The 21,084-nt window shown below is 33.8% G+C and overlaps 4 protein-coding genes and 1 long non-coding RNA gene across 11 annotated transcripts; 2 read left to right on the forward strand and 3 right to left on the reverse strand.

Annotated features, from left to right (window-relative positions):
* Window positions 1-256: 256 nt before the first annotated feature.
* Window positions 257-2,405, reverse strand: LOC101209088 (60S ribosomal protein L7-2). 2 transcript variants are annotated; one of them, XM_004134015.3, is made up of 6 exons: window positions 2,249-2,405; window positions 1,787-2,074; window positions 1,645-1,702; window positions 1,003-1,082; window positions 807-909; window positions 257-715 (listed from the first exon to the last, which is right to left on the reverse strand). In XM_004134015.3, exons 2-6 carry the CDS (start codon window positions 2,068-2,070, stop codon window positions 500-502), a joined length of 741 nt encoding a protein of 246 aa, XP_004134063.1. In that variant the 5' UTR covers window positions 2,071-2,074; window positions 2,249-2,405; the 3' UTR covers window positions 257-499. The 2 variants fall into 2 exon arrangements, with proteins under 2 accessions (XP_004134063.1, XP_031739190.1); XM_031883330.1 differs by lacking the exon at window positions 2,249-2,405 and adding an exon at window positions 2,174-2,194.
* A 1,215-nt stretch (window positions 2,406-3,620) lies between these two features.
* LOC101208847 (nucleolar and coiled-body phosphoprotein 1) lies at window positions 3,621-7,342 on the reverse strand. Of its 4 annotated transcripts, none has more exons than XM_004134014.3 (7): window positions 6,939-7,342; window positions 6,438-6,502; window positions 5,874-5,905; window positions 5,059-5,762; window positions 4,374-4,463; window positions 4,216-4,277; window positions 3,621-4,033 (listed from the first exon to the last, which is right to left on the reverse strand). In XM_004134014.3, the coding sequence occupies exons 1-7, from the start codon at window positions 7,158-7,160 to the stop codon at window positions 3,928-3,930; spliced, it is 1,281 nt and encodes a 426-aa protein (XP_004134062.1). In that variant the 5' UTR covers window positions 7,161-7,342; the 3' UTR covers window positions 3,621-3,927. The 4 variants fall into 4 exon arrangements, with proteins under 4 accessions (XP_004134062.1, XP_011650933.1, XP_011650931.1 ...); XM_011652631.2 differs by having other exon boundaries at window positions 5,874-5,902; window positions 6,438-6,499; window positions 6,939-7,340; XM_011652629.2 differs by having other exon boundaries at window positions 6,438-6,499; window positions 6,939-7,340.
* Window positions 7,343-8,518: 1,176 nt separating this feature from the next.
* Window positions 8,519-13,937, forward strand: LOC101209335. 3 transcript variants are annotated; one of them, XM_031883054.1, is made up of 9 exons: window positions 8,519-8,850; window positions 9,308-9,411; window positions 10,137-10,238; window positions 10,432-10,499; window positions 10,725-10,797; window positions 11,244-11,362; window positions 11,446-11,550; window positions 12,158-12,257; window positions 13,545-13,937. In XM_031883054.1, exons 3-9 carry the CDS (start codon window positions 10,155-10,157, stop codon window positions 13,719-13,721), a joined length of 726 nt encoding a protein of 241 aa, XP_031738914.1. In that variant the 5' UTR covers window positions 8,519-8,850; window positions 9,308-9,411; window positions 10,137-10,154; the 3' UTR covers window positions 13,722-13,937. The 3 variants fall into 3 exon arrangements, with proteins under 3 accessions (XP_031738914.1, XP_031738915.1, XP_004134064.1); XM_031883055.1 differs by lacking the exon at window positions 9,308-9,411 and adding an exon at window positions 9,768-9,830; XM_004134016.3 differs by lacking the exon at window positions 9,308-9,411.
* Window positions 13,938-14,168: 231 nt separating this feature from the next.
* Window positions 14,169-19,090, reverse strand: LOC101212528 (pre-mRNA-splicing factor SLU7). The gene is made up of 11 exons (XM_011652632.2): window positions 18,908-19,090; window positions 18,200-18,260; window positions 17,856-18,019; window positions 17,662-17,774; window positions 16,324-16,749; window positions 16,082-16,217; window positions 15,676-15,975; window positions 15,012-15,228; window positions 14,754-14,857; window positions 14,584-14,652; window positions 14,169-14,486 (listed from the first exon to the last, which is right to left on the reverse strand). Exons 2-11 carry the CDS (start codon window positions 18,213-18,215, stop codon window positions 14,409-14,411), a joined length of 1,623 nt encoding a protein of 540 aa, XP_011650934.1. The 5' UTR covers window positions 18,216-18,260; window positions 18,908-19,090; the 3' UTR covers window positions 14,169-14,408.
* Window positions 18,016-19,351, forward strand: LOC116402787. The gene is made up of 2 exons (XR_004215431.1): window positions 18,016-18,296; window positions 18,877-19,351. It is a non-coding gene; the product is annotated as an uncharacterized LOC116402787 (long non-coding RNA).
* Window positions 19,352-21,084: the final 1,733 nt, after the last annotated feature.

Below are 21,084 nucleotides of genomic sequence, written 5' to 3' on the forward strand. Positions count from 1 at the left end.
TACAACAGAGTAGCCCACTACTATGACTGATTTTGAATGGAATGAACAAGTTCCATATTCTTTCATCCAATTAACATGTAAAATTTGGACGAAATACAAGGATAAAATCACAAATATGTATGGCTTAAATGTCAAAACAATATATCTAAATTTCTAAAAAATGGTAAATGATATGTGATTTCATCCTTGTGCAACATTGCAATTATTTTCTAATTACTACTCACGAAGTCTTAAAATTACTGGGACAGAAGAAGGAAAAATGAAATGAAAGTCATGACCTTTAATATGAGGGGGTAACAGCAAAATTTTTAGAAGATTCTCTAATTAATTTAAGCAAAAATTAAACCATTCTCAAAGATGAAAATTCCGAGGATAGAAGTACACTAACAATGAAAATAGCAAAACATTCTGATTCCAAAAACCATACTTCAGATGACAAACCTATTAGAAGTTTTCCAACGCCCAGCAGAAAACTTCAAGAAACAACACAAAAAGTATCTTAATTCATTCTTCTGATTAGCTCATTGATGAAGTTTTCACGGTTTCCAGCATCGCCTCCTTCAACATAGTGATTTCTCTTCTTCTTCAAACCACCTAGAGGAGCTTTCAGCTTGAAGGGCCAGAGGAAATTGTTTGCCTCCTTAAAATGAGGTCCCACTGTCATAATCTCGTGAATGAGATCTTCAGCGCAAATAATTCCAAACTTCCCAAGAGCCTGGAAAAAACAAACCCAGCAAGCAATTAGAAAAATTGAATGCTATGGACAAAGTTAAACAAAATGCAACAATGATTTTCCAGTTCTGAACCTCCTCGATGATGGAGTTATCAGTCAAAGCAGTTCTTCGCTTGTTGAGTTTTCCAAAGCCTCTCTTGTAAATGAGTTCTTTAACACTCTTTAAGTTAGGATAGCTGAAGGTATCAGTTAAAAAAAAACAAGAAAAGTTAATATTGATCACTAGAAAATCAAGATGACAAAAGAAGGGAGATGCAAGAGAAACGTACCCATAAGTAACATAAGGCTCCACTCTGTGCAACATATTCAATGTTGCCTTGTTCACTTTCAAAAAGACACCATTGAAAATCTGTAGGATTTGGTATAAAGGAGTAAGAAAAAAAAAACAAGACAAGCAATTGCAGGGAAAATATTTCCACGAAATAAACCTAGTGGTTTTGTTTACGGACATATAAACCTCCAGAACACATTCATCAGTATAATTGAACCAATATGAAAGAAATGACAAGGCAATAGAATATTTTTCTGTGATACAATCAAAAACTCAAAGTTCTCCAAACATCAACAGCACAGAAGAGCATAACCGTCAAAGGCCCAGAAAGTAACGAAGTTGCACAATTCTTTGGAATTAAAAATATTCGAAGGCAAAATCATATAGGTTAACTACCGAAAATAATGCAAAAAACTGGGGAGAATCCTATTACTAAAAAATCCCAAGACCATTGTCAAGGAAATAGGCCAGACCCACTCTACAAATCAGTGAAATCACTTGAGTATTATTATACATGAAAAGTAGATGCAACAACATCAAATTTAGATTTACATCAAATATTCATTTTTGGTGAGATAAAATTAAAGCAATTGTATAAATTCATTGTGTACAAGATGAAATCAATGGAGCAACTTGTTACCTGTCTCAAACGAAGAAGCTGCAGAATCTTCCTGGTCTTTGGGTCAATAGCATTGATACTGAAAACCCAGAAACATAATAAAAGCGCTTAGAACAACGAATCAAGCAAGTCAAAATAAAGACTTCCATACCAAATGACTCACCCTCGGATCCTGATAATAAACAGAAGTTTGGCTTCAGGGTCGACATAAAATCCACCCTTGAGTTTAGCCTCACGCTTCAATTGAATCAGTTCCTTTTGCTGTTCATCATACTCCTTGGCATAGAGTTTAGCCCTGGTATAGATCAGTTTTCTGTTCTCGGCATTCTTCTTCTTCGCCACCTCCAAACCTTTTTTCTCAGCAAGTGCCCATTCCTCGTTCCTCTTCTGCTTCTTCAACACGGACTCCGGAACCACCGGGCCTCCCTTGACTCCTTCCGCGCTCATCTCTCTAAACGAAACCAAAGTCAGATCAAAATACAAAAAAGCTAAATCAGACACAAAACAAAACGCTGAACAAACACCATTGCCATTCTTCAGTACTACTCACGATTACAACAGATGCTGAGTAGTCATGAAATAGAAGGCCTGAATGAAGAAGGAGAGAAGAGTTAGAGAAGCAAACCTTTTCTTCAGATATTCGACAGCGGCTGCGGAGTTCTTAGCGGAGAGAAGGAGGTATAAGTCTGCCTTTTAGGGTTTTGTAAGCTTCGTTTGTTAACGGGCCTGATTATCGACGGCCCAACACTACTACTCTATTTACGATTAATCTCGGCCGTCGGAATTTGTTTTAGTTCTTTAGAACCCTCTTTTTAGGTTAAATTATAGATTTGGAACTTAAAATATGAACTTCTAAATTTTGCCCCAATGTTATCGAAGCGTAAAAATGTTTAAAACAAAAAAGAGTTGAAATTTTAATTTAATGTCTAAAAGATAAACACCATTTAAAATTAAATAATAAAATAATAAATCTCTTAATCTTGATTTTTGTGTTTCTTCTAATAGGTTTTAACAGATTCATAAATTTAAAAACTTAAACTAATCTCATTGATATAAAATTGAATTTAAAGGTTAGCTAAAAAAAGTTATATATATATTTTTTGTCCATTTATAAAATGTCAAATAGATAAAGAAGATGTTAAACACAAAATTCATAATCTAATTATTTATTTGATAGAATATTAAAAGTTTAAAATTTATTGTACAATTTTAGAAAGAAAAAAAACTTACTATACATTTATTTTTTGTTTTCTACGCTTATTCGACACATTTTAAAGGACCGATTATCCACAAAATTAAGAATTCAACTGTGAAAATAAATAAAAAAAATTAAAAAAACTTTTTTCAGCTATTATTAACTTATTTGTGGTTTTTTTCATTGTGTAGAGCAATATTATTATGTTTATTTGGATAATATGTATATGTATATAGTAATGACATAAAATGGTATAATAAAGGAATTAGAATCACATAAACAAAGCTATTTTTCTATAAAAAAAAAACCCTAAATTAGAGGCTAAGAGATGGAAACATCACTCGTATAGTGAGAAAACCATTAGGATACACTTGGTTTAAATCTCCTAAAATCGCCTTTTTAGTTATATTTATTGGAATTTTGTTTTCGTTTTATCATTATAATTTCTCTTTGTTCATGAGTTGGTATCATCCCTGAAACTTCTCTAATTGCATTTATCTATGGCGTCAAGGTTGTAGAAAAAGAATCCTAATGAAAATGTTATATTTATTTTTTTCAACTTTTGGAGCACAGTTTGTAGACACTTTAAAATATATATTTTTTAAATATCATTTTCACTTAAATTCTTTGGATGAAATTTGTTTAAAATACATTTCTTTCATCCAATATAATTTTATATTTGGACTGTTATCTTTTTTTTATTTCTAAAATAACTTATTTTCTAAATTAAACATTTAAAAATATATTCCAAAACACATCAAACTAAGTGTCGAATAGTTATTTACCTATGAATAAACAAACATGGGAAAAAACTTTGTTTCATTCAAAAATCAATCCACAGTTGCCGCAGTTACAACAATAAACGTACATATAGTGAAGTAAAGCATTTGGAGAACTACAACCTACACAATAATAAGTTCAAAATTGATTAGGCATAGCCCATTTTTTGGATGGACTCCCTCAAAAAAATTGATGATAAATATAGAAACACCAGTTCTTTCGAGTTTCCATGGAACATACAACCAAATTTTTTTCCATAAAATGGAAACTTTCAATCATGATTTGATCAAAAGCAGTTAAGAACCAGAATAGTGAATCCATTCACGTGGTTAATCATCATCAGAATAGTTGAACTTTACCGAGTGAGATTGCAGATCAATCACACCGCCTCGGTACGACCCACGCTTCTTCTTTGTCTTTTCATGCCGAAAGCCCCTAATACACGATAAATTTGAATCAAGAGCCTTTTTCTAAACCAGAAAATATATCAAAATTCCATCTACACAACTCAGTGTCAGTTTTAGCAAGAAAGCAGCAGTAGAACTGAAACTACAACTAAAAGTAAAAGCTACATGATAACAGTTAAGTAGAAATGAAAGAAGAATAAAATGTATCACCTTCCTTTAACCTGCCCAAGAACCTCTTGAGCTTTTGCACCATACCCACTCTCGGCTCCACCCTGCTCAGTATGAAATGATAGATTACAAATAAGAAACAAAAGATCCTAGTGAAAACGGCAGCGGCAAAAAGTTAAATAATAAGCAGCAAATCACACCTTGGCCCAGTAAGAATTGTCTGCAAGTTTTTCATCAGCAAATGTCACGGCGTCTACTTTTACCCTCTGAAATGGATTGATGGTCTTTGGCTGCAATAATACAATACATCAGCTGTATGAAGTGTAGAATGAACATCTGAGTTAAGGGAAAGATTAAAATTTAAAACATTGATCCCACTACTCTATGTTCACTGGCCATTGCCTAGATTAGTGGATTTCCCTCGTAGCAACTATCCTTTTCAAATTAACATTTATGTTTTTCATTCTCCTGCCAGTACCACAACCAGCTTCAGATATGAAATTAAAAACCAATAATAATAGTACTAATAATAACATAAAAAAATAAAATTAATAGTAACAGAGCTGCTTAGTAGTGGGATATTTGGCATGCTCGTGGAGTTTTAGAAGTTAATAATGGATTTCACCATTATTAATGATGCTCTAGGGCTATTTGAAAACACTCATGTCGAGTGCTTTAAAATGTGTTTCTAAGTGCAATGACAATGCTAGTACTTAGAAAGCAATTTCAAATAAGCCCCAGGTAATCTCGTTAAACCAACAGAAGTCTAGTTTAATATTGAAAGGATTGAAGACAGAGCATCATTTTTTCTTATGCATATGGAACATTAAATTGTCTCAACATAGTTGTATTATCAAAAGATTTGCACAGGCTAAATTAACATACCTCGGTTGAACCATTTGAGTGTTTCTTAAAAGCTTTCTTTGTGGAAGTTTTCTCTGCCGTTTTTTCAACATATTCATTTGTCTGCGGAGAAACCTCATTGATAGTGCTCCTATTTCCAGCATCTACATCGACCTTTGTAGATTGCACACTATCACTGCCTCCTTTTGAACATTCTAATTTTCTACGTTTGACATCTTCGGTTGCTTTCTCATTAACAGCAGGAATGTCGTTATCTTCAGAAGCCAACCTTTTCCTTTTCTTAGAAATGTCATTCTGTTCCTCTTCGTTTAAAATATTGGTACCATCATTTAGCTGGTTTGAATTCTCATGGCTTGAATGTCGACCATCCTTTTTTTTCTTGGTTTTGGATTTGACAACCTTTTCTTCCAGAGAGGCAACATCACCATTCAATCCAATGGAATCTACAGCTATATCATTGGAAATTGTAGCAACAGTCTCTAACTTCTCTTTGTTCTTCTTTTTCTTTTTATCCTTAGATTTCTTTCCTGCCTCATCGTGGACAGTAGTGTCATTGGAGTTCTTCAAACTCTCGACAGGTTCTGATTTCTCTTTTTCTGCAGCATCCACATGCGTTTCAGGAACTGCATTTTTTTTTATTTTCTTTTTATCCTTGGACTTTTTTGTAGGTTCCTCTTGTGCTTCAGGGACCCTACCATCAGCAACCTCTTTCACCGTTTCTTCATCTACGGATCAAATCCAACACAATGGAAAATGTGTAATTAAAATCAATCATTTCATTTCGTATTAAAAAAAAAGCACTAATTACTTTATAAATGGAGACAATAAGAGAATACCTGGTTTATTTTCAGTTGTGATGGCTTGACTGCTGCATATTAGAATTTTAAGTTAGATAGTAGGATTTATTTCTAGATCTACTAAGATTGTGGCAAAAAAATCAATAGAAAATGAAAGAATGATGTAACATGTCAATGAAATGACGAAGTCTGGAGATTGCTGGGGTCACAAATACTATCACTTCCAACATAAATACAATGACTGAAGAACATCTAGATGAAACACAAGAACCTTGATTTTAATGCTCAGCAGAACCGGCAATTTCATTGAAAATAAGTCACAGATGCATTGGCATACAAAAGCATGCTTTGGTTTGTATTTTATTCAAAACTGGATTGCTAAAAAGAACAAAAAGAAAACTTAATATTAAAAAAAAACTGAAATGTAAGAAGGCGATCAAACAATACAAACTGTTTGCAATTTTTAAATTTGATCTCTTTAAACACCATTGTTCTTCGATCTCTAGACAACATTAAACAGACTATTCTGCACAAGCAGACACAAACTTCGCAATGTTTGTTTTAGCTCAACAGACCATAATCAAAAGAAATATCTGGTCCTACCATTTTTTTAAATGCTTGTGGCACATTTCTTCGAGACTGAGCAATAAATCCTTTGAAGAACCCTTCTGCACCAATAGCAACAGAAACATAAACTGTTTCAATATAGAAACTCGCAGCCAAAATTAATCAAGGGCTAAAGACCACCACATATCACCATTTAATTGACTGCAACAAATAGAATGTCTGGGAGTACAAAATTTAGCAGTACTTAAGATAAAAGAGGGATGCTATTATAAATAACTACTAACTAGTAAACTTGTTCAATAAAAATACGAAGGTAGGATTAAACAAGAACGTCAGTTGGCAAGTAAGTTGGCATAAAGCCCGAACATTTTGGAATGAGAAGCTCCATGAATAGGAAGCAGCCCCAATTAGCTAAGTGATTCATCTAGCAATAGACTAAATTGCAAAGCATAATAGTGGGCAACCACAAAATTAATCATTACAACGAAAAAGTCTTATTTAGGAAGGGGAAAAAAAAGGACTAAAGTCGGGAGGCACCTCAATCTGGGCTTCGGAACGAAACTTTTTGAGGGTTTTGGAGAAACCATTGCGCTCCAAAAAGAAGGCTACAGCGTGAAGAAGAAGAGTCCTGTGCTGGGGGTGTAAAGATAGGGTTTCATCGGCAGAATTGGGAGCTTGGGTGTGGTTGTTGCTTTGCTTCATAGTGTGGTGTGAGAGAAGAACTTGGCGAGGTTTAAAACATCCTTGTTCTTCGAGCATCCTTCCAATGAGTATAAATGTTTGGACTTTGAAGAGAAGCTGAAGAGTGGATGATGAGCAGAAGAAGACTCGGGAATCGGAGAGAAGATTGAAGAGATGCTATGGCTGCAGAAAAAGGCGGGACCGGAGGGAGCTGAAGTAGAACTAGGGTTTTTGTTTCCCTCTCTTATGTTTATAAAGTAGGTAAGTGTTAAAACCTTTCTATTTTTCAAAGAGTATGTGAGTTGATTATTACGATGGCTAATTCTTCCGCTTAGTTTAAGCACACATCAATCATCTACATTGTTCATCATTTTTTACCACTGCACCAATTCATTGAAGTTTGCAATGTAACAATTATGTTATCATATTGTTTTTGTGTTTTATCTAGATATAAAACCCTCAAACCTAAAACAAATAAGAAAATACATAAAACGAAATCAAATAGGGTTCGAAAAACAATTCTACACTTTGCATTAATGTTAGTTGGTGTTGGGAGTGTGATATGACAACTCCTAGTAGTTTGAAATTACTTCTATACTACGTGATGACTAAATAAATAATAGATAATGAAGTATATCTTGGTTCATGACTTTTATTTGATTAATTGTTAAAACATTTTAATTATAAATTTTTATTGTCTTTTATATTAACACATTGTCGACTTTTATATTTTAAAGTTTGTTTTATTTTATTAAAAGTATGGAAACTAAAATTGGTCAAAACTGAAAGTGAAGAAACCAACATTATAAACTAAATGTCTTTAACTTTTATTATAATTTTTTTTCTAATATACTACTTTGTTTGAATCAACTTCATAACTTATAGTTAAATAACTCAACTCCAACTACTTTGCTGTTTATTATTAAAGTTTGCAAATTACAATAAACATCATCCTTCCTCTATTTTCTCACCTCCTCTCAAAGGCTTTCATAAACATCACTAGTTGGTCATCGTTGTCGAATACTCTAGTGACAATGATCATTAATGACTTACTCTAATTGTGACATTTTGACGAACAAATTGTGCAATAACTGCATTGGGTAAATACAACATTCAAGTGTCAAGTATAGAGACCACCTCCAATGACAAGCTCTAGCAACTACCTTCAACATTTAAGTTAGGCAATCGCCATCATCGTCAATCTTGAACAATTAACTCTAGTCATGTACACGAGTGAGTCTCAAAACTCTCGAATCAAGTAATCAAGTAATTGTTTGTAATGTTTTTCGTAATATAAGAAAAACACTTAAAACCCAAAAACTAAGACAAGAGTGAGAGTTATTAATCTAAATGGAGGGCAAAATAGATATTTCATATGCTTAAAAGGTATAAAAAAGAAATGTTTAAAAAAAAGAGGTCTATGATTACATAGAAGTTATTGAAATTTGGATCAGTTTGGGCAATTTTCCGATATCCTCCTCTCTCACTCGCTCATCGAGCCGCTCCATTTTTCTTCTTTCTACTTTCTCCTCCAACGACGCAGCTACTACCCGCGTGTCCTGAAAGTTGCTGTGGCCACGTTCCCGATCACGAGCACGCCACTTGCTCCGACGAACGGCGCTCAACAATTCTCCCTCTCCGGCGACCTGCTTCAACAGCAGCTGCAGGCATTTTAATCTATAATGCCGCCGCAGCGGCGACATTTTGATTAAGATTACTCACAACCCTCTGGAAGGAATCCAGATCAAAATATCCACACCTCGTTAAGGTCAGATCTTATTTTGACTTGATCGGATTTGATTTAATCAAAGTGGTTGAAGGATGGTTCTTATTTATCTATTTTCAATTATGTTTGTTGCGGTTATTTTTCCTTTTTTTTTTTTTTCTAAAGGAAGTTTATGTTCTAACATAGATCAACATCACAGACTTGCATATTTAATTATGGTGGGATTCTTATTTTGTTTTTTGGTTTTAAATAACGACGCCAATTTTTCTTTAAAGGCTTTGAGTTGCTATTGATTGGCATTGTTTAGGGCAATTGAAAAATCAAGGGCTAAAACGATCTCTTTTGGAAAACAGGCTCGAATTGGAAGATACGAAACTGTCTTTAATTATTTAAACTTGAGTGTGGATCAAAAACACATTTACAATAGTCGTTAAAGATTAGAGAAAGCTTGGATTTTAGGAATTAAAGATTTCAAACCATTATTTGGTCACTTTGGTAGGATTGCAAGCTTCAAGAGGACTTGACAGATGAAATGGTTGGTTTAGCAAAGCAGTCGAAGAGAGCAGTCTGATAACGAGCCAATCCTTAGAGAGCATTGAGAAAGTATATTTTCTCTACTAATCGTTCATTGCTGACGTAGTAGATATAGAAATTTTATACCTTTGGTTTCTTCAAAATATAAACAAACGCTATAGAAATTAAAATAGGAAAGTCTTCGATTCGTCCCATATTCAAAGCATAGTTTGAGCAATTCTGTTTTTCAGTGAGTTAGCTGCTATATATATATATATACTCCCGTAATTGCCTACTTCAACTTTTGGGAAATTGACATTTCATCAGTAGATCAGAACTTGAAGAATACAAATGGTAGTTTTCTTGAGGAATTCTGCTTTTTAGGGAGTTAACTGCTCTGTATGTATATATGGCCTCTTATTTGTACTCGTACTGCCAATGCCTAGGGACCATGTATTAAAGGCTTAAGGCGAGCTTAGACATTTTGTCATGGAGAGGCAGTATGAGAAGTAAGCCTCATTTTTAATTAGAAATGTACATTTAGATCATAAAACGTAAAACCTATACTAAAAGATGATATAATATAAAAAAATTCATTGAAATTATGAGTATTCATAGGTTGCGGTTCTGTAGACTTTTGAATCCTCTGCTTAACTATACTGCTAATTTAGAGAGTCATGTTCTAATTGCAATTCTTGACCGTGTTTTGATAGTAATACTATATAACCAACTTTTTTGTCCAAATGCGTTGCTTGTTTTATTATTTTTCCTTACTCAATGTGGTTGCTGAATAAACGACAATCTTGATTCTGTAGGATTTTCCTCTTTTCTAAATGGGTTTAAGTAAAACTGAAATCAACTTGAAGCGGCTCCTGGCAACTGCCCCTCATCAGAAGGATCAGGCTAAACTTATACATGTATGTCCAGATAATTGAGTAAAGTTTCTAATTTGTTTAACTTTCAGTCATTTATAAGTGATACGAAGGTTATTATTCATTTTGGCTCAACTATTTTTAGTATTACATGAATTATTTTTCATAAGTATTCTACTATTATAGCCGTTAGTTTATGGATTTGGTCTTTTAGAAGTTTTTGGTGCCCTTCTTGCAGTATGTGACTACTCTAAGAGAACAGCTGGAGCAACTTGCTGAAGAGAAAACACCTGAAGGCTTATCAAGGTTGGTACGCTTCATCCCTCACTTTCCCATTGCCTCTAGTGTCAGTCCGCCATGGAAATACCTTGGACAACTTTTCATACTTTTGTACTCTCAGTTTTGCATGAGGTTTGTTTGATTCAACCTCATTGGACATAAACTGTTCTAGAAGCCCGTTTTCGTAAATTTAATTTTTGAGATTTTCTGACCTGGTCCTCCATAATACGAGCTGTTAGGTTTTTTGTGCAGAGTTTCAAAGGCTTTGCTTGGCGATTATTCAGAGAAGATAGAGGCCATTGCTTCAAAATTAGTTGTTCCATTGGTACGTTTGCATGGGTTTGGTTGTTTTAAAGTTGTTCTCTTTTGAGTTGTAAGATTATGGAACTTCTACACATCATAATTATCTATTTGAATCGGTTATTGTATATACTTTTCTTGGGTGAAAGTTTTTTCCTCTCTCCCTATTTCCTTGGAAAAAGGCCAAAAGGTGCCCTCCATTCTAGAATACTTGTTTACAACCTAATGTATAGTATGTCTGACGTTTCAATAGTCTGGTGTTTACGTAACAATATTACTCATCTAGATTCATCTTTTGCTTAAACTTTTTGTAAATGCTCACTTTATCTTTGATGGTTTGTGTTGGTTGTGAGTTGTCACATATTTTCTTACAAATCAAATGTAGATGCTAACATCCCAGGAGCTTCATTTATTGTGATTGCATCTGGTGCAGTTTTGTCTCTTTTACTTAACTTTTTGATCAACTTGCAGCCTGACGTGGAGGAGTCTTCTGAGCCCTCTACAAGTACTTCTGTTCGAGAAATTTCGTCTATAGCTGAAGAAGATTTAAACACCCCCAGTTCACCTACGGGACTAAGGAGGAGATTTCCGTGAGTGGTTTTTGCAAGGACTTATGCCACCGAATCATTTTTGAAGTTCTTTATTAAACCAAAACTATTATATTACTGGGCAGGGCATCCTCTATTGTGGAAGATAGATCTCATGGCACCATCAAACAAGACTCCTCAGCACCTGTCAAGTTGGATGCTGCAGCAATAAACCACATTGAGAAACACAGGTATGAACCCCGGTAGTTTTAAGTATATTTGATGAATCTTGCACTTTTTTCTCATAGCTTTTGCAATGTTTTATGGTGAATTTTACGTAAGGGCTTTTATTAAATAAAGATAATAGATTCTATCTAAATAATGAAGTACCTTTTTCTCATTGTTACCAGACGTCTGTTGGAAAATATATGAGCTATTTAAAGCTACTTCTTAGTCTTCTACCTTTCTTTTTCTTCTCTTATTCTCTTTTTTTTTTTTTTTCCTTTTTGGTGGGTGGGGGAGGTAAGGGGTGATTGATTTCATTGGAAAAAAACAGATTACACAGCAAGTTCAGATAAGAAACCAATCAAGGGAAAAACCATTGTGTAAGGTTATACTAAGATAAACTTTTTGTAAGGGAGATTTGAAGTACTGATGAAATATTGGCGATTTTCAATAGCACTTAGATGAATTGAAAAATCAAGACTAGATAATGGAGGCTCTAGAATTAATAGGAGAAAAAAAAGGTAAAAACATTGACAACGGCCGAATGATTCCTCATTCGATTTAATTAGTTTGTTGCCATTGCTTTCTTTTTTCTTATTGTCTATCATTAAACCATGATTTACACTTTCGTAGGAAGCTTCAAGAGGATTTGACTGATGAAATGGTTGGGTTAGCGAAGCAATTGAAAGAGAGCAGTCTGATAATGAGCAAATCTTTGGAGAACACTGAAAAGGTATATATTCCCTACTAACCTTTTTTGTTGACGTGGTAAAAAGTAGAGAATTTTTGCCTCTTGGTTTATTTAAAATATACACAAACCTATAAACATCAAAATAAAAAATCTTCACTTCCCATACCCAAAGCATACTTGGAGGAATTCTCGCATTCAGTGAGTTAGCTCTTAGCTGTTTTATATGTATTTCATAGAGTTGAAGGTTTTCTGTTTCCGGGACATGCACTTAGAGGGCTGTGTTCCTTAAAGTTGAAATATGTATTTAATATAGAGATCACTCAGCAAAGTGTACTAGAACTCAATGAAGGGTCAAACGTTGGCGAATTGTGTAACACTTTTTGGGATAAATTTCGTAGTTAGAGGTTTTCTTCCAAAATCATGCTTGCTACAATCTCGCCTACTTCAATTTTTGGTAAACAGACCTTTCATCAGAAGATTAAAAGCTGAAGAATACAGATGGAAAGTCTTCTCTTTTCATAATTGGTCCAAACTTGCTAAAGTTTTGTGAAACTGTGAGGGCTTTATTATGGTATATCTAGCTTGGAAGTAAATAGAGAGTCTTCGAAGATACGTTCTTCCCCTAGAAATGTACAGTTAACTTGCTTATGATTTCATAAGAAATTTCTTTTGTGACTATTGTGAACTACTAAAAAGCTTTCTTATAGTTGTTTTAGGAGAGAGTTCTCTCTACCCCTACCCCAGCCCCTATGTTGCTCTTTCTCTTTGTTTAATCATATATAATTTCATATCTAAAAAGAAAAACAATTCTTTTGCTTCTTTGTCGTGATTGAACCTTGATATAAATTTAGAACCTGTAGGCGTTAGGTAGTAAATGTGAGAGATGTGGTCTTCTAGGTGCCTTCACTCTTATCATTTTTAGGGGGACGGGATCAAACCTCCAGCCTCTAGGTAGAAGGTCATGTCAATTACTATTGAACTAAACTCACTTTAACTCTGTTTTGCCTTTATTCAGGTGCTTTGAGTGATAATTTTATTCTTGTCCAAAAAAGTAGTAGTTACTTGGAAAAATAGAAATAGCGAGCTTGGGTCATGTTGAAAGCTCAAGCGTAGTTGAGATTTACATTCTCGTAATTTTTTCCTTTGAATTAGGCTTGTGTTGCCTATAAATATTTTTCCTTTATACCTTTTATTATCATCAGAAAATAATAAGAAGGATCTCCCTGTACTAGGGTTTCACGTAGACCTTGTGTTCTTTCTTCGTCTCTATTTTTCAAAACAATTTTAGTTCGTAATAGTAACTGTGAGACTGACATTGGCTTCAAACAGATACTGGATTCCACGGAGAAGGCCGTTGAGGATAGCTTGGCAACCACTGGTCGTGTCAACAAACGTGCTGTCCAGATTTACTCAGAGAGCTCAAAAACTTCATGCTTCACTTGGCTGGCGATCTTCGTAATGACATGTGTTTTCGTAATGGTTGTGCTTCTCATTCGAGTTACTTAAAATACTAGAAACTAATATTCGGATTCCTAGTAAATGTTCAAGCATTTTTGAACTTGTATACACACACTTCTCCGGTAAAAAAAGAAAAAAAAAACCAGAAGATCACTCGTTGAACATGATTACCATTTGTAATTTTAACTCATCGATGAAATTTTTGTTTACTATCAAACAAAAGATATCGAAGCCAGAAGAATTCGTGGTGAAAATTTTTGTCGAGTTCTTTTCTTTTAAATTATGTCACCACCAAATTAACAATGTTTTGCTTTTGAGCAAATTGTTCCAAAGCTTGGAGATTGGTATATTTAAAATGTAATTGCAATTTTAGAAATAGCTTCTGACGGTGTACAATTTATCTATTCTACGGACAATTAGTCTTGTTCATCGGATTGTAAGTACAATTTATGTATTTTTAGTTAAAAGTGACCACAATAGATTAAATACAGTCCATGACAAAATTCATCGGATTGTTAATACTAACAAAGTTAAAATTCCCCATCTTGTAAGAAAAGAACCGATCCACAAGTTTTATAATACACCATTCGAATTCAACTGAGTAGTTGTACAAACTCATACCTTCATAATTACACTTTTTGAAATGAGGTACAAAACGCTCAGATGACTCGTTACCTTTCATGTTAAAAGGAAACAATTTGCTGACTAATATTTACAATACACGTATGTCCTAATTTAGTTGAGAAAATCCTTCATAGGATCATCATGATGTACCCTTTTCATCCTATACGCCTCCATGTCCTCAGCAGTAACCTGTGCAATGCGGATCGTTGCATTATTTTAAGCCAAACAAACAATAAACATACTTCGTATTGATCAAAAGCTGTGAAAAGAAAAAAAAATTGCATACCTCATCATTCCACCTCACATTATATTTACGTTTTCTTTCATCCTTCTCCTCCTTCCTTCTTTCATCCTCCTACCAAAACAGAAAAATTCAAGTAAGAAACAACAGAGAAAAAATGCACGTTTGATGATAACATGAAATATTATTGCTAGCGGGGACAATAAATGTCATACCTTCTTGAGAGCTTCAGTAAGCTTCTTCTGATCGAGGACAATATCATCAGGTACTTCACTTCCCCAAGTAGCTAGTTTTTTCTCTTCTGTTGAGGCTGGTGTATCTGTAGTGTTGTCAAAAAAACAGAAAAACCAATGAGGATTTCAATCAAACAATCACATTTTAGAACCATGAAGAGAAAATATTACATAGTTTTAAATAATATTATATCTGACAAAGGAATATATATTTAGGGTTTCAATTGAACAATTTTATACCTTCAGAAGTTGCTTTACGAGCAATGTTAGACTTCATTAAGTCTGCTGCTGCCTCAGCCGCCTCAATTCCAGCAGCCCCAGTGCAATAACTGTTCCGAATGGTTTGCTTACAGCATTTATAGCCCCACTGATGATCCTTCCACCATGAACCCCAAACACTCGTGTGGTTGTTAATGAAAACATCTTCCTCATATTTACTTTTAGGAAGAGCCAACTCCTTCAAGGGGGGAAATAAGAGTTAGAAGAAAGTAAAAATTCATCACTACCAATCAGTAACTAAAAACATTAAGCTTCTCTCACACGTCTAATACTCGTAGAGACACAAATACAACGTGATACAATGAGAAGAACGAGATGCAGAAAATACAGAAACAAAAACTCTTGCCCACACATTCTAGTTTGAGAGTGAGTGGACAGGTAAAATTAGTTGAAGGCTGGCTCAAATTTGAGCCTCCAAATAATCAATCTGATAAAGTGTAGAAGCATGAAACATAAAATAATATATAGTTACATATTGAGCTCAGCAGAAGTATCAAAGTAGACATTTGACAGAAAGGACATTATTGTAAAACAAAACCAGATATTAACTCGAAGTCGGTTAAACATGCTCTACAACAATGAAGCAGTCCTCTGTAGAGGAAAATAAAAAAGATAGATTTAATACCAGGCCTTTAACGATTCTGCCAGCACGGTCATATTCAACTTGCCTCTCGCTCTGTCCCAATAAAAGTTCTCGAGGCAGCTTTTCCTCTGCAGCAGCATTCCCATACTTCTCCATGATGGCATCCTTTGTATGTGACTTCAATTTTTCTTTAATAACCGTATAGTTCTTATACAGAAGTTCAGCTTGTGATGGAGCAGCTTGCAGATGAATATCTTGACCCTTGTCAAATGCTTCCCAAGCATGTACATTGAGTTGCTTGAAATCCAAAGCTTGCCCACTGATTCTATTTTGGTTATCACCCTATTTTAACAAAGATGATAAAAAATTAGATCCAAGCAAGCATATATCTATTATATAGTTAAAATTAAGAGAATAGAAATTCCACCATCCAATTTCAAATACTCACTCCATAAAACTTCTCATTTGGATCAGCATCAGGAAGAGGATCTTCACGCATAGACCGAGTTTTGGGATCGTAATAAGCCGAGTTAACATCAAGATTTAAAAGATATTTGGCTGTATCTTCCCGAATTCGCAAGTTCCTAAGATGAGACGAAATAATTAGTAAAACATTCAGATGCTCCAGAAAAGTGCTAAGAAAGAGTGGCGTAAAAGGATAAACAAACATAAAACTATAACAAAACATACCTAACAGTTCCCGTGCTTCCACCACCAGTCGTGCGAACACGCTTTTCAACTTTTGCAAAATCCATTTGCTTGCTCTCATCAACCTTTGCCTCATCAACCTTCAAATCATCTTCATCCTCATCTTCATCCTCATCCTCATCACTAACTTCATCATCCTCAGTCTGCTTATTATTTTTCTCTTCCAATTTTTTAAGTTGTTGTTCTTTCAAAAACTTTCTCCTTGCTTCATCCCTAGCCTCATACCTCTCAATGACACGAGCATAGGTTGCTGGATCATAACCATTCCAATGATCCCTTTTTCCATCATAATCTAGTTCAAATGTCTCAATCTTTTCATCTGGTGCTATGTGCATGTTTGTCCATTTGGCTCCTACCTTTCGGGGCCTTTCCATGCATGCCTTTGCATCATGTGTCATTGCTCCACAACTGGACAAACAATAAGTACATGTGACACATAAGTCATAAGAAAACTAAATTAAATAATATCAGAAAATTAATATAAACTCTAGGCAAGGATAATTATATAAAGAATACATTTCAGTGAATCACAAAACCTAAGCCAGGTCCAGATTACAGTTCAAAGCCATCATATTTTAAACTAAACCTATTTGTAAAGTAACAAATGAAAATGCATTTGCAGAAGACCAATCTAAACTGCATTCTTGCCCATGTAAGAACATCGTACTGCAAAATCATCTTCAAACTAATTGGATTTAGAGCCTGAAGGCAGCCAACATAGCCAACATCCCACCAAGTGCACAACAGGATAATGCATTCAATCTTTATTTTCAAATTTTCTTTCCTTTTGCAGATGACTAAAGAAGTCAAGCAATCTAAGATCCTAAATAAATGACATTTATGCCGGGGAAAAAAGTACCCAAAATACAATCTATTTTCAAAACCTCAAATTTGAAATGAAATTATGCACTCATAAACTCATGGTTGCGAATGAACTATGTACAACAAGAAAAAGTTGTGCAACTATAGATCATGACTTTAAAGATTCCTTCTTCCCATAGAAAAAGACAACCACATATGCATTGTAAAATGGTGCTAAAATGTCAATGTAACAAATCCACATGGAAGAGAGAAAACGATAGTTTTTTCCCTTACAGAAACTCAGCCCTCCACATTCTAAAGAATCCCATCAAGTCTAAGTTTCCAACTCATAAATTGAAGGACATTTTTTTTCAAAGCAAAGTATAGAATAATAAATTAAGATCCTAATTCTGTATCCCATTAGGCCATTACTAGTATACCTTTTATAAACAAACAATCGTTAGTAGTAACTTTAAGTACAAACAAAGTCATAGCACAAGGAGGCTTCATCTGACTTACTTTTCACATGCACCCTTCCTGTACTTGTCAGCCTGATGTATTTTTGCACCTCTGTCGTACCAGGATTTTGTATAATTTGGATCCGATTTCCATTTTCTTTGATGTTTTAAACTCTGCAATAAAATCCAATGAAATTCAATCATCACGAACAACCAACATAGAATCCAGAGAAAAGTGGAGAGAGAGAAACTCACTGGTCTCTCAGCGTTGAGATACCAAGGTGCAGAGGACATATATTGAGGAATGTGAGGGTTGATTTCTTTCCCATCTTCATCAACCTCAGCAGGTGCAAGCCCTGCTTTGCGTGCTTCCTCTAATTCTAGTTGTTTGCGATGATCCTCCCTAGATTTGAAAGCAACTGCGACACCAACAAAAGAGTAAATCAAAACAATGTCTTCCGATGAAGAGAGAGACTTCTCCGGTTCTAACCTAACAGGGTAACCACCATCACACTTAGATTTAGGTTGTGTTTATAATTCCACGGAGACTTCTTTTTCTTCTTTTTTTTTTTGGTAAAATTATTGCATTTGAGATATACCTGATGCAGTAGCCATCTTCAGCAGAAGCAGAACGAATATTTCAGAGGAACGCCGAAGTTACTGAGAACGGTAACCAAAGAAGAAGATAAGACGAAGGTCAGTGATGTAGGAAAACGAATTTAGCTAAAGACATAAAAATTTAATCTTCCAATAAAACTCATACAAGGTGAAAGAGATAGATTCCTAAATAGGAAAAAATAAGTAAAACCCAAAAACATTTCTTGCAGATGATGATGGCTTAATAACTGATTTAATATGAATAAACTAACCTTAGAAGCTCACTTGACTACACCAATCCTCCCAGAAAGGACCGGAAAGAAAAATATAATCGAATACACAGGGGGCAGAACGAGATATTCATACAATAGAGAACAAATAGATACCGCCGTTTTATGAATGGAAAATGGAATACGAATAGTAGATGTAAAGAGGTCCTCTACACCGCCTTTGCATTGTCTTTCTTTCAAGTAGGAACACAAAATGTAGTAGGTGAATGGTAAATAATGCATTCCAGTGAAATTGTAAACTAAGATGAGATGAACCAACCTACAACACATATCCAATTTCCCCCGTTTTCACCTAATTCAGGAATCAAAGCGGTTATCGAGGGTTAACCTAAACAGTCCATTACTAATAGCACCTCCGTTTGAAACATAATCGCGCAACAATTTTGCAGATTTCACAGAGGTTGGAATCGAGAAAGGTACCTTAGACAGAGATGGAGAAAATCGACGAGGATCCGCCGGAGACAATGCAGGAACAGAGAGAGAGAAGAACCTGGAACAGCTCCAAGCGTGACGGATGGGGTAGTCGGGCTGGCGCGATGGTGTGGCGGTGCCGATGATGGAGGTTGAACTTGGCGGGTAGCGTGTGGGAGAGAACGAGAAAGAGAGAAATACGATTGTAACTACCTCTTTCCTTTTTCTTGTTTATTATTTATTAGAGAAGTTGGGCTGGGCTGAACACGTAGACTACACATAGTGGGCTATATGGGCCTGCAAGAGAGAAAAGAGCTGGGCCTGTGAAGATAAATTGAAAATTGAGAATTTTGGAATAAATGGCCGAAAAATAGCTTGCGTGAAATGGTCTCAGTAGAGATGGTTGGGAATATAGCTTATTCAAATTAATAGCACCATTCTAATTTTTTTTTACAAATACAGTAACATATGTTAAATTCTTGAATTTTATAAGCAATAGATCATGTTATAAATATTAGTCTAAGCAATAGATCATATTATAAATATTAGTCTATCACCTAAACTATGAGAATCTAAAAAAAATATTGCTATATACTAAAATTTTAAAATCTGTTATAATTACTTTCAAAATTTCAAAACAGAGGTTATTTAAAATTGCACATTTTTCTACTCATTCAAAATTGACACATCAGCCACGCTAGTAATTAAGTCATTGTCACATCACATCATGCACATATGAGAAAACAACTCATTTAAAAAAAGAATACACTTTTTCATAAAATAAGGAGAATCGACCCATATATTTTTTTCATTTATGTCACTGTTGTATTAATACATTAATTGAGAAAGGTACCTTAGAACGAGAGAAGGAGAAGATCGACCAGGGTCCGCCGAAGACAATGCAAGAACAGAGGATATAGATTCATATACTCTATATCACGTTTATTAATAAAATATGGAAGCAAAACAAAATCTCTTGATACATATTTTTTTATATATAATATAAATTAGTTTAAAATATAATTGCGTTTTGCTCATGTTATAAAATTTATTTAGTTTTACTTCTTATTATTTTTAATAAAATTTGGAGAGAAAAAAATAAAATTGAAATCTTAATAAAACTTATTTTTATTTGAAATTTTAAATTAAATTTGGATTTAATGTTTTTAAAAATCAATTCTTTTTAGTGTGTTTTTTTTTCTATTTTTCCTTTTTTTCAACTTTTAATTTGAATCCAAGTAATGTTTTTTCATTTTCTTTGTCAAATTCATTTTTTTTCATTAAAATGGTTTCTAACGTTTTGATGTGAAAAATGCTTTTTTAGTTATGAAATAGTAAAGTCTAATCAATTTGACAATTTTTTAAAAATAATTTTCTTTCCGTTTTTACTAAGATATTTCATGTTATATTTAATATCTTTAATTTATTTATTTTATGTTAGTTTATTATTGTTATTATTCTAATGATTCAGTAGTCAAAATGGCTTATCAATTATTGTACAAACTTTTACCATTATAGAATAAAGCCAAAGGATTGTGTTTAAATAAGTGTTTATAAAATGAAAAACCATGTTTATAATCACTAAGAAAATCAATATATTTGAAATAACTGACAAAAACTACCATCAATTAACTAAAATCAATCACAAAATAGACATAAATATGAACATTTAATAAATACATTTTTAACTGGTTAATTTAAGAAATAAGTTATTTTAAAAAAATTGTTTGATAAGCCTCCAAATTAACTTTTGAAATGAATAATTTTATAAAAAATGTTTAAATAAAAATAAATTTCTTGAAAATTATATTTTAAGTCTTGCATACCCTAATATTAATAATAATGTACATTAGAAAGAGGAGAAAAAAAATGGGCTATCAATCCAAATAGCCCTGAAGACTAGAAGTCCATCACCGACACCATAATGACTCAAATAAGAAATTACTACATTTTCTCACTCTCTATTTGTGATGCATAATATTATTTTAGAACAAATTATTGAGCTGACCAAACTTTTTATCACGTGAAATTATAATGAAATGTCAGTGTGTGAACAAAGTTTCTAACCAAATTTTAATTGCTATACTTTCTTATTAGATGTGAATTTGTAATGACGTTTGTCAAGATTTTAGGGTCTATACCTCCATAGTTTCCTCTCCTCATTGACTTGAAAAAAATGGACCTAT

Source organism: Cucumis sativus, chromosome 3, assembly GCF_000004075.3.
Source record: "Cucumis sativus cultivar 9930 chromosome 3, Cucumber_9930_V3, whole genome shotgun sequence".
NCBI classification, from domain to species: domain Eukaryota; kingdom Viridiplantae; phylum Streptophyta; class Magnoliopsida; order Cucurbitales; family Cucurbitaceae; genus Cucumis; species Cucumis sativus.

Excerpts from the sequence above, each read along its gene's own strand:
- LOC101209088 (XM_004134015.3), bottom strand. The coding sequence starts at position 2,070 with ATGAGCGCGGAAGGAGTCAAGGGAGGCCCGGTGGTTCCGGAGTCCGTG. Across the intron at positions 910-1,002 it reads GAGCCTTATGTTACTTATGG|CTATCCTAACTTAAAGAGTG; the intron begins GTACGTTTCTCT and ends TGATACCTTCAG. Across the intron at positions 716-806 it reads ATAACTCCATCATCGAGGAG|GCTCTTGGGAAGTTTGGAAT; the intron begins GTTCAGAACTGG and ends TGTTTTTTCCAG.
- LOC101208847 (XM_004134014.3), bottom strand. The coding sequence starts at position 7,160 with ATGCTCGAAGAACAAGGATGTTTTAAACCTCGCCAAGTTCTTCTCTCA. Across the intron at positions 5,906-6,437 it reads CACAAGCATTTAAAAAAATG|CAGTCAAGCCATCACAACTG; the intron begins GTAGGACCAGAT and ends TCTAATATGCAG. Across the intron at positions 4,464-5,058 it reads ACTCAAATGGTTCAACCGAG|CCAAAGACCATCAATCCATT; the intron begins GTATGTTAATTT and ends GTATTATTGCAG.
- LOC101209335 (XM_031883054.1), top strand. The coding sequence starts at position 10,155 with ATGGGTTTAAGTAAAACTGAAATCAACTTGAAGCGGCTCCTGGCAACT. Across the intron at positions 10,239-10,431 it reads ATCAGGCTAAACTTATACAT|TATGTGACTACTCTAAGAGA; the intron begins GTATGTCCAGAT and ends CCCTTCTTGCAG. Across the intron at positions 10,798-11,243 it reads CAAAATTAGTTGTTCCATTG|CCTGACGTGGAGGAGTCTTC; the intron begins GTACGTTTGCAT and ends ATCAACTTGCAG.
- LOC101212528 (XM_011652632.2), bottom strand. Across the intron at positions 16,750-17,661 it reads AGGAAGGGTGCATGTGAAAA|TTGTGGAGCAATGACACATG; the intron begins GTAAGTCAGATG and ends TTGTTTGTCCAG. Across the intron at positions 16,218-16,323 it reads GGAAGCACGGGAACTGTTAG|GAACTTGCGAATTCGGGAAG; the intron begins GTATGTTTTGTT and ends GTCTCATCTTAG.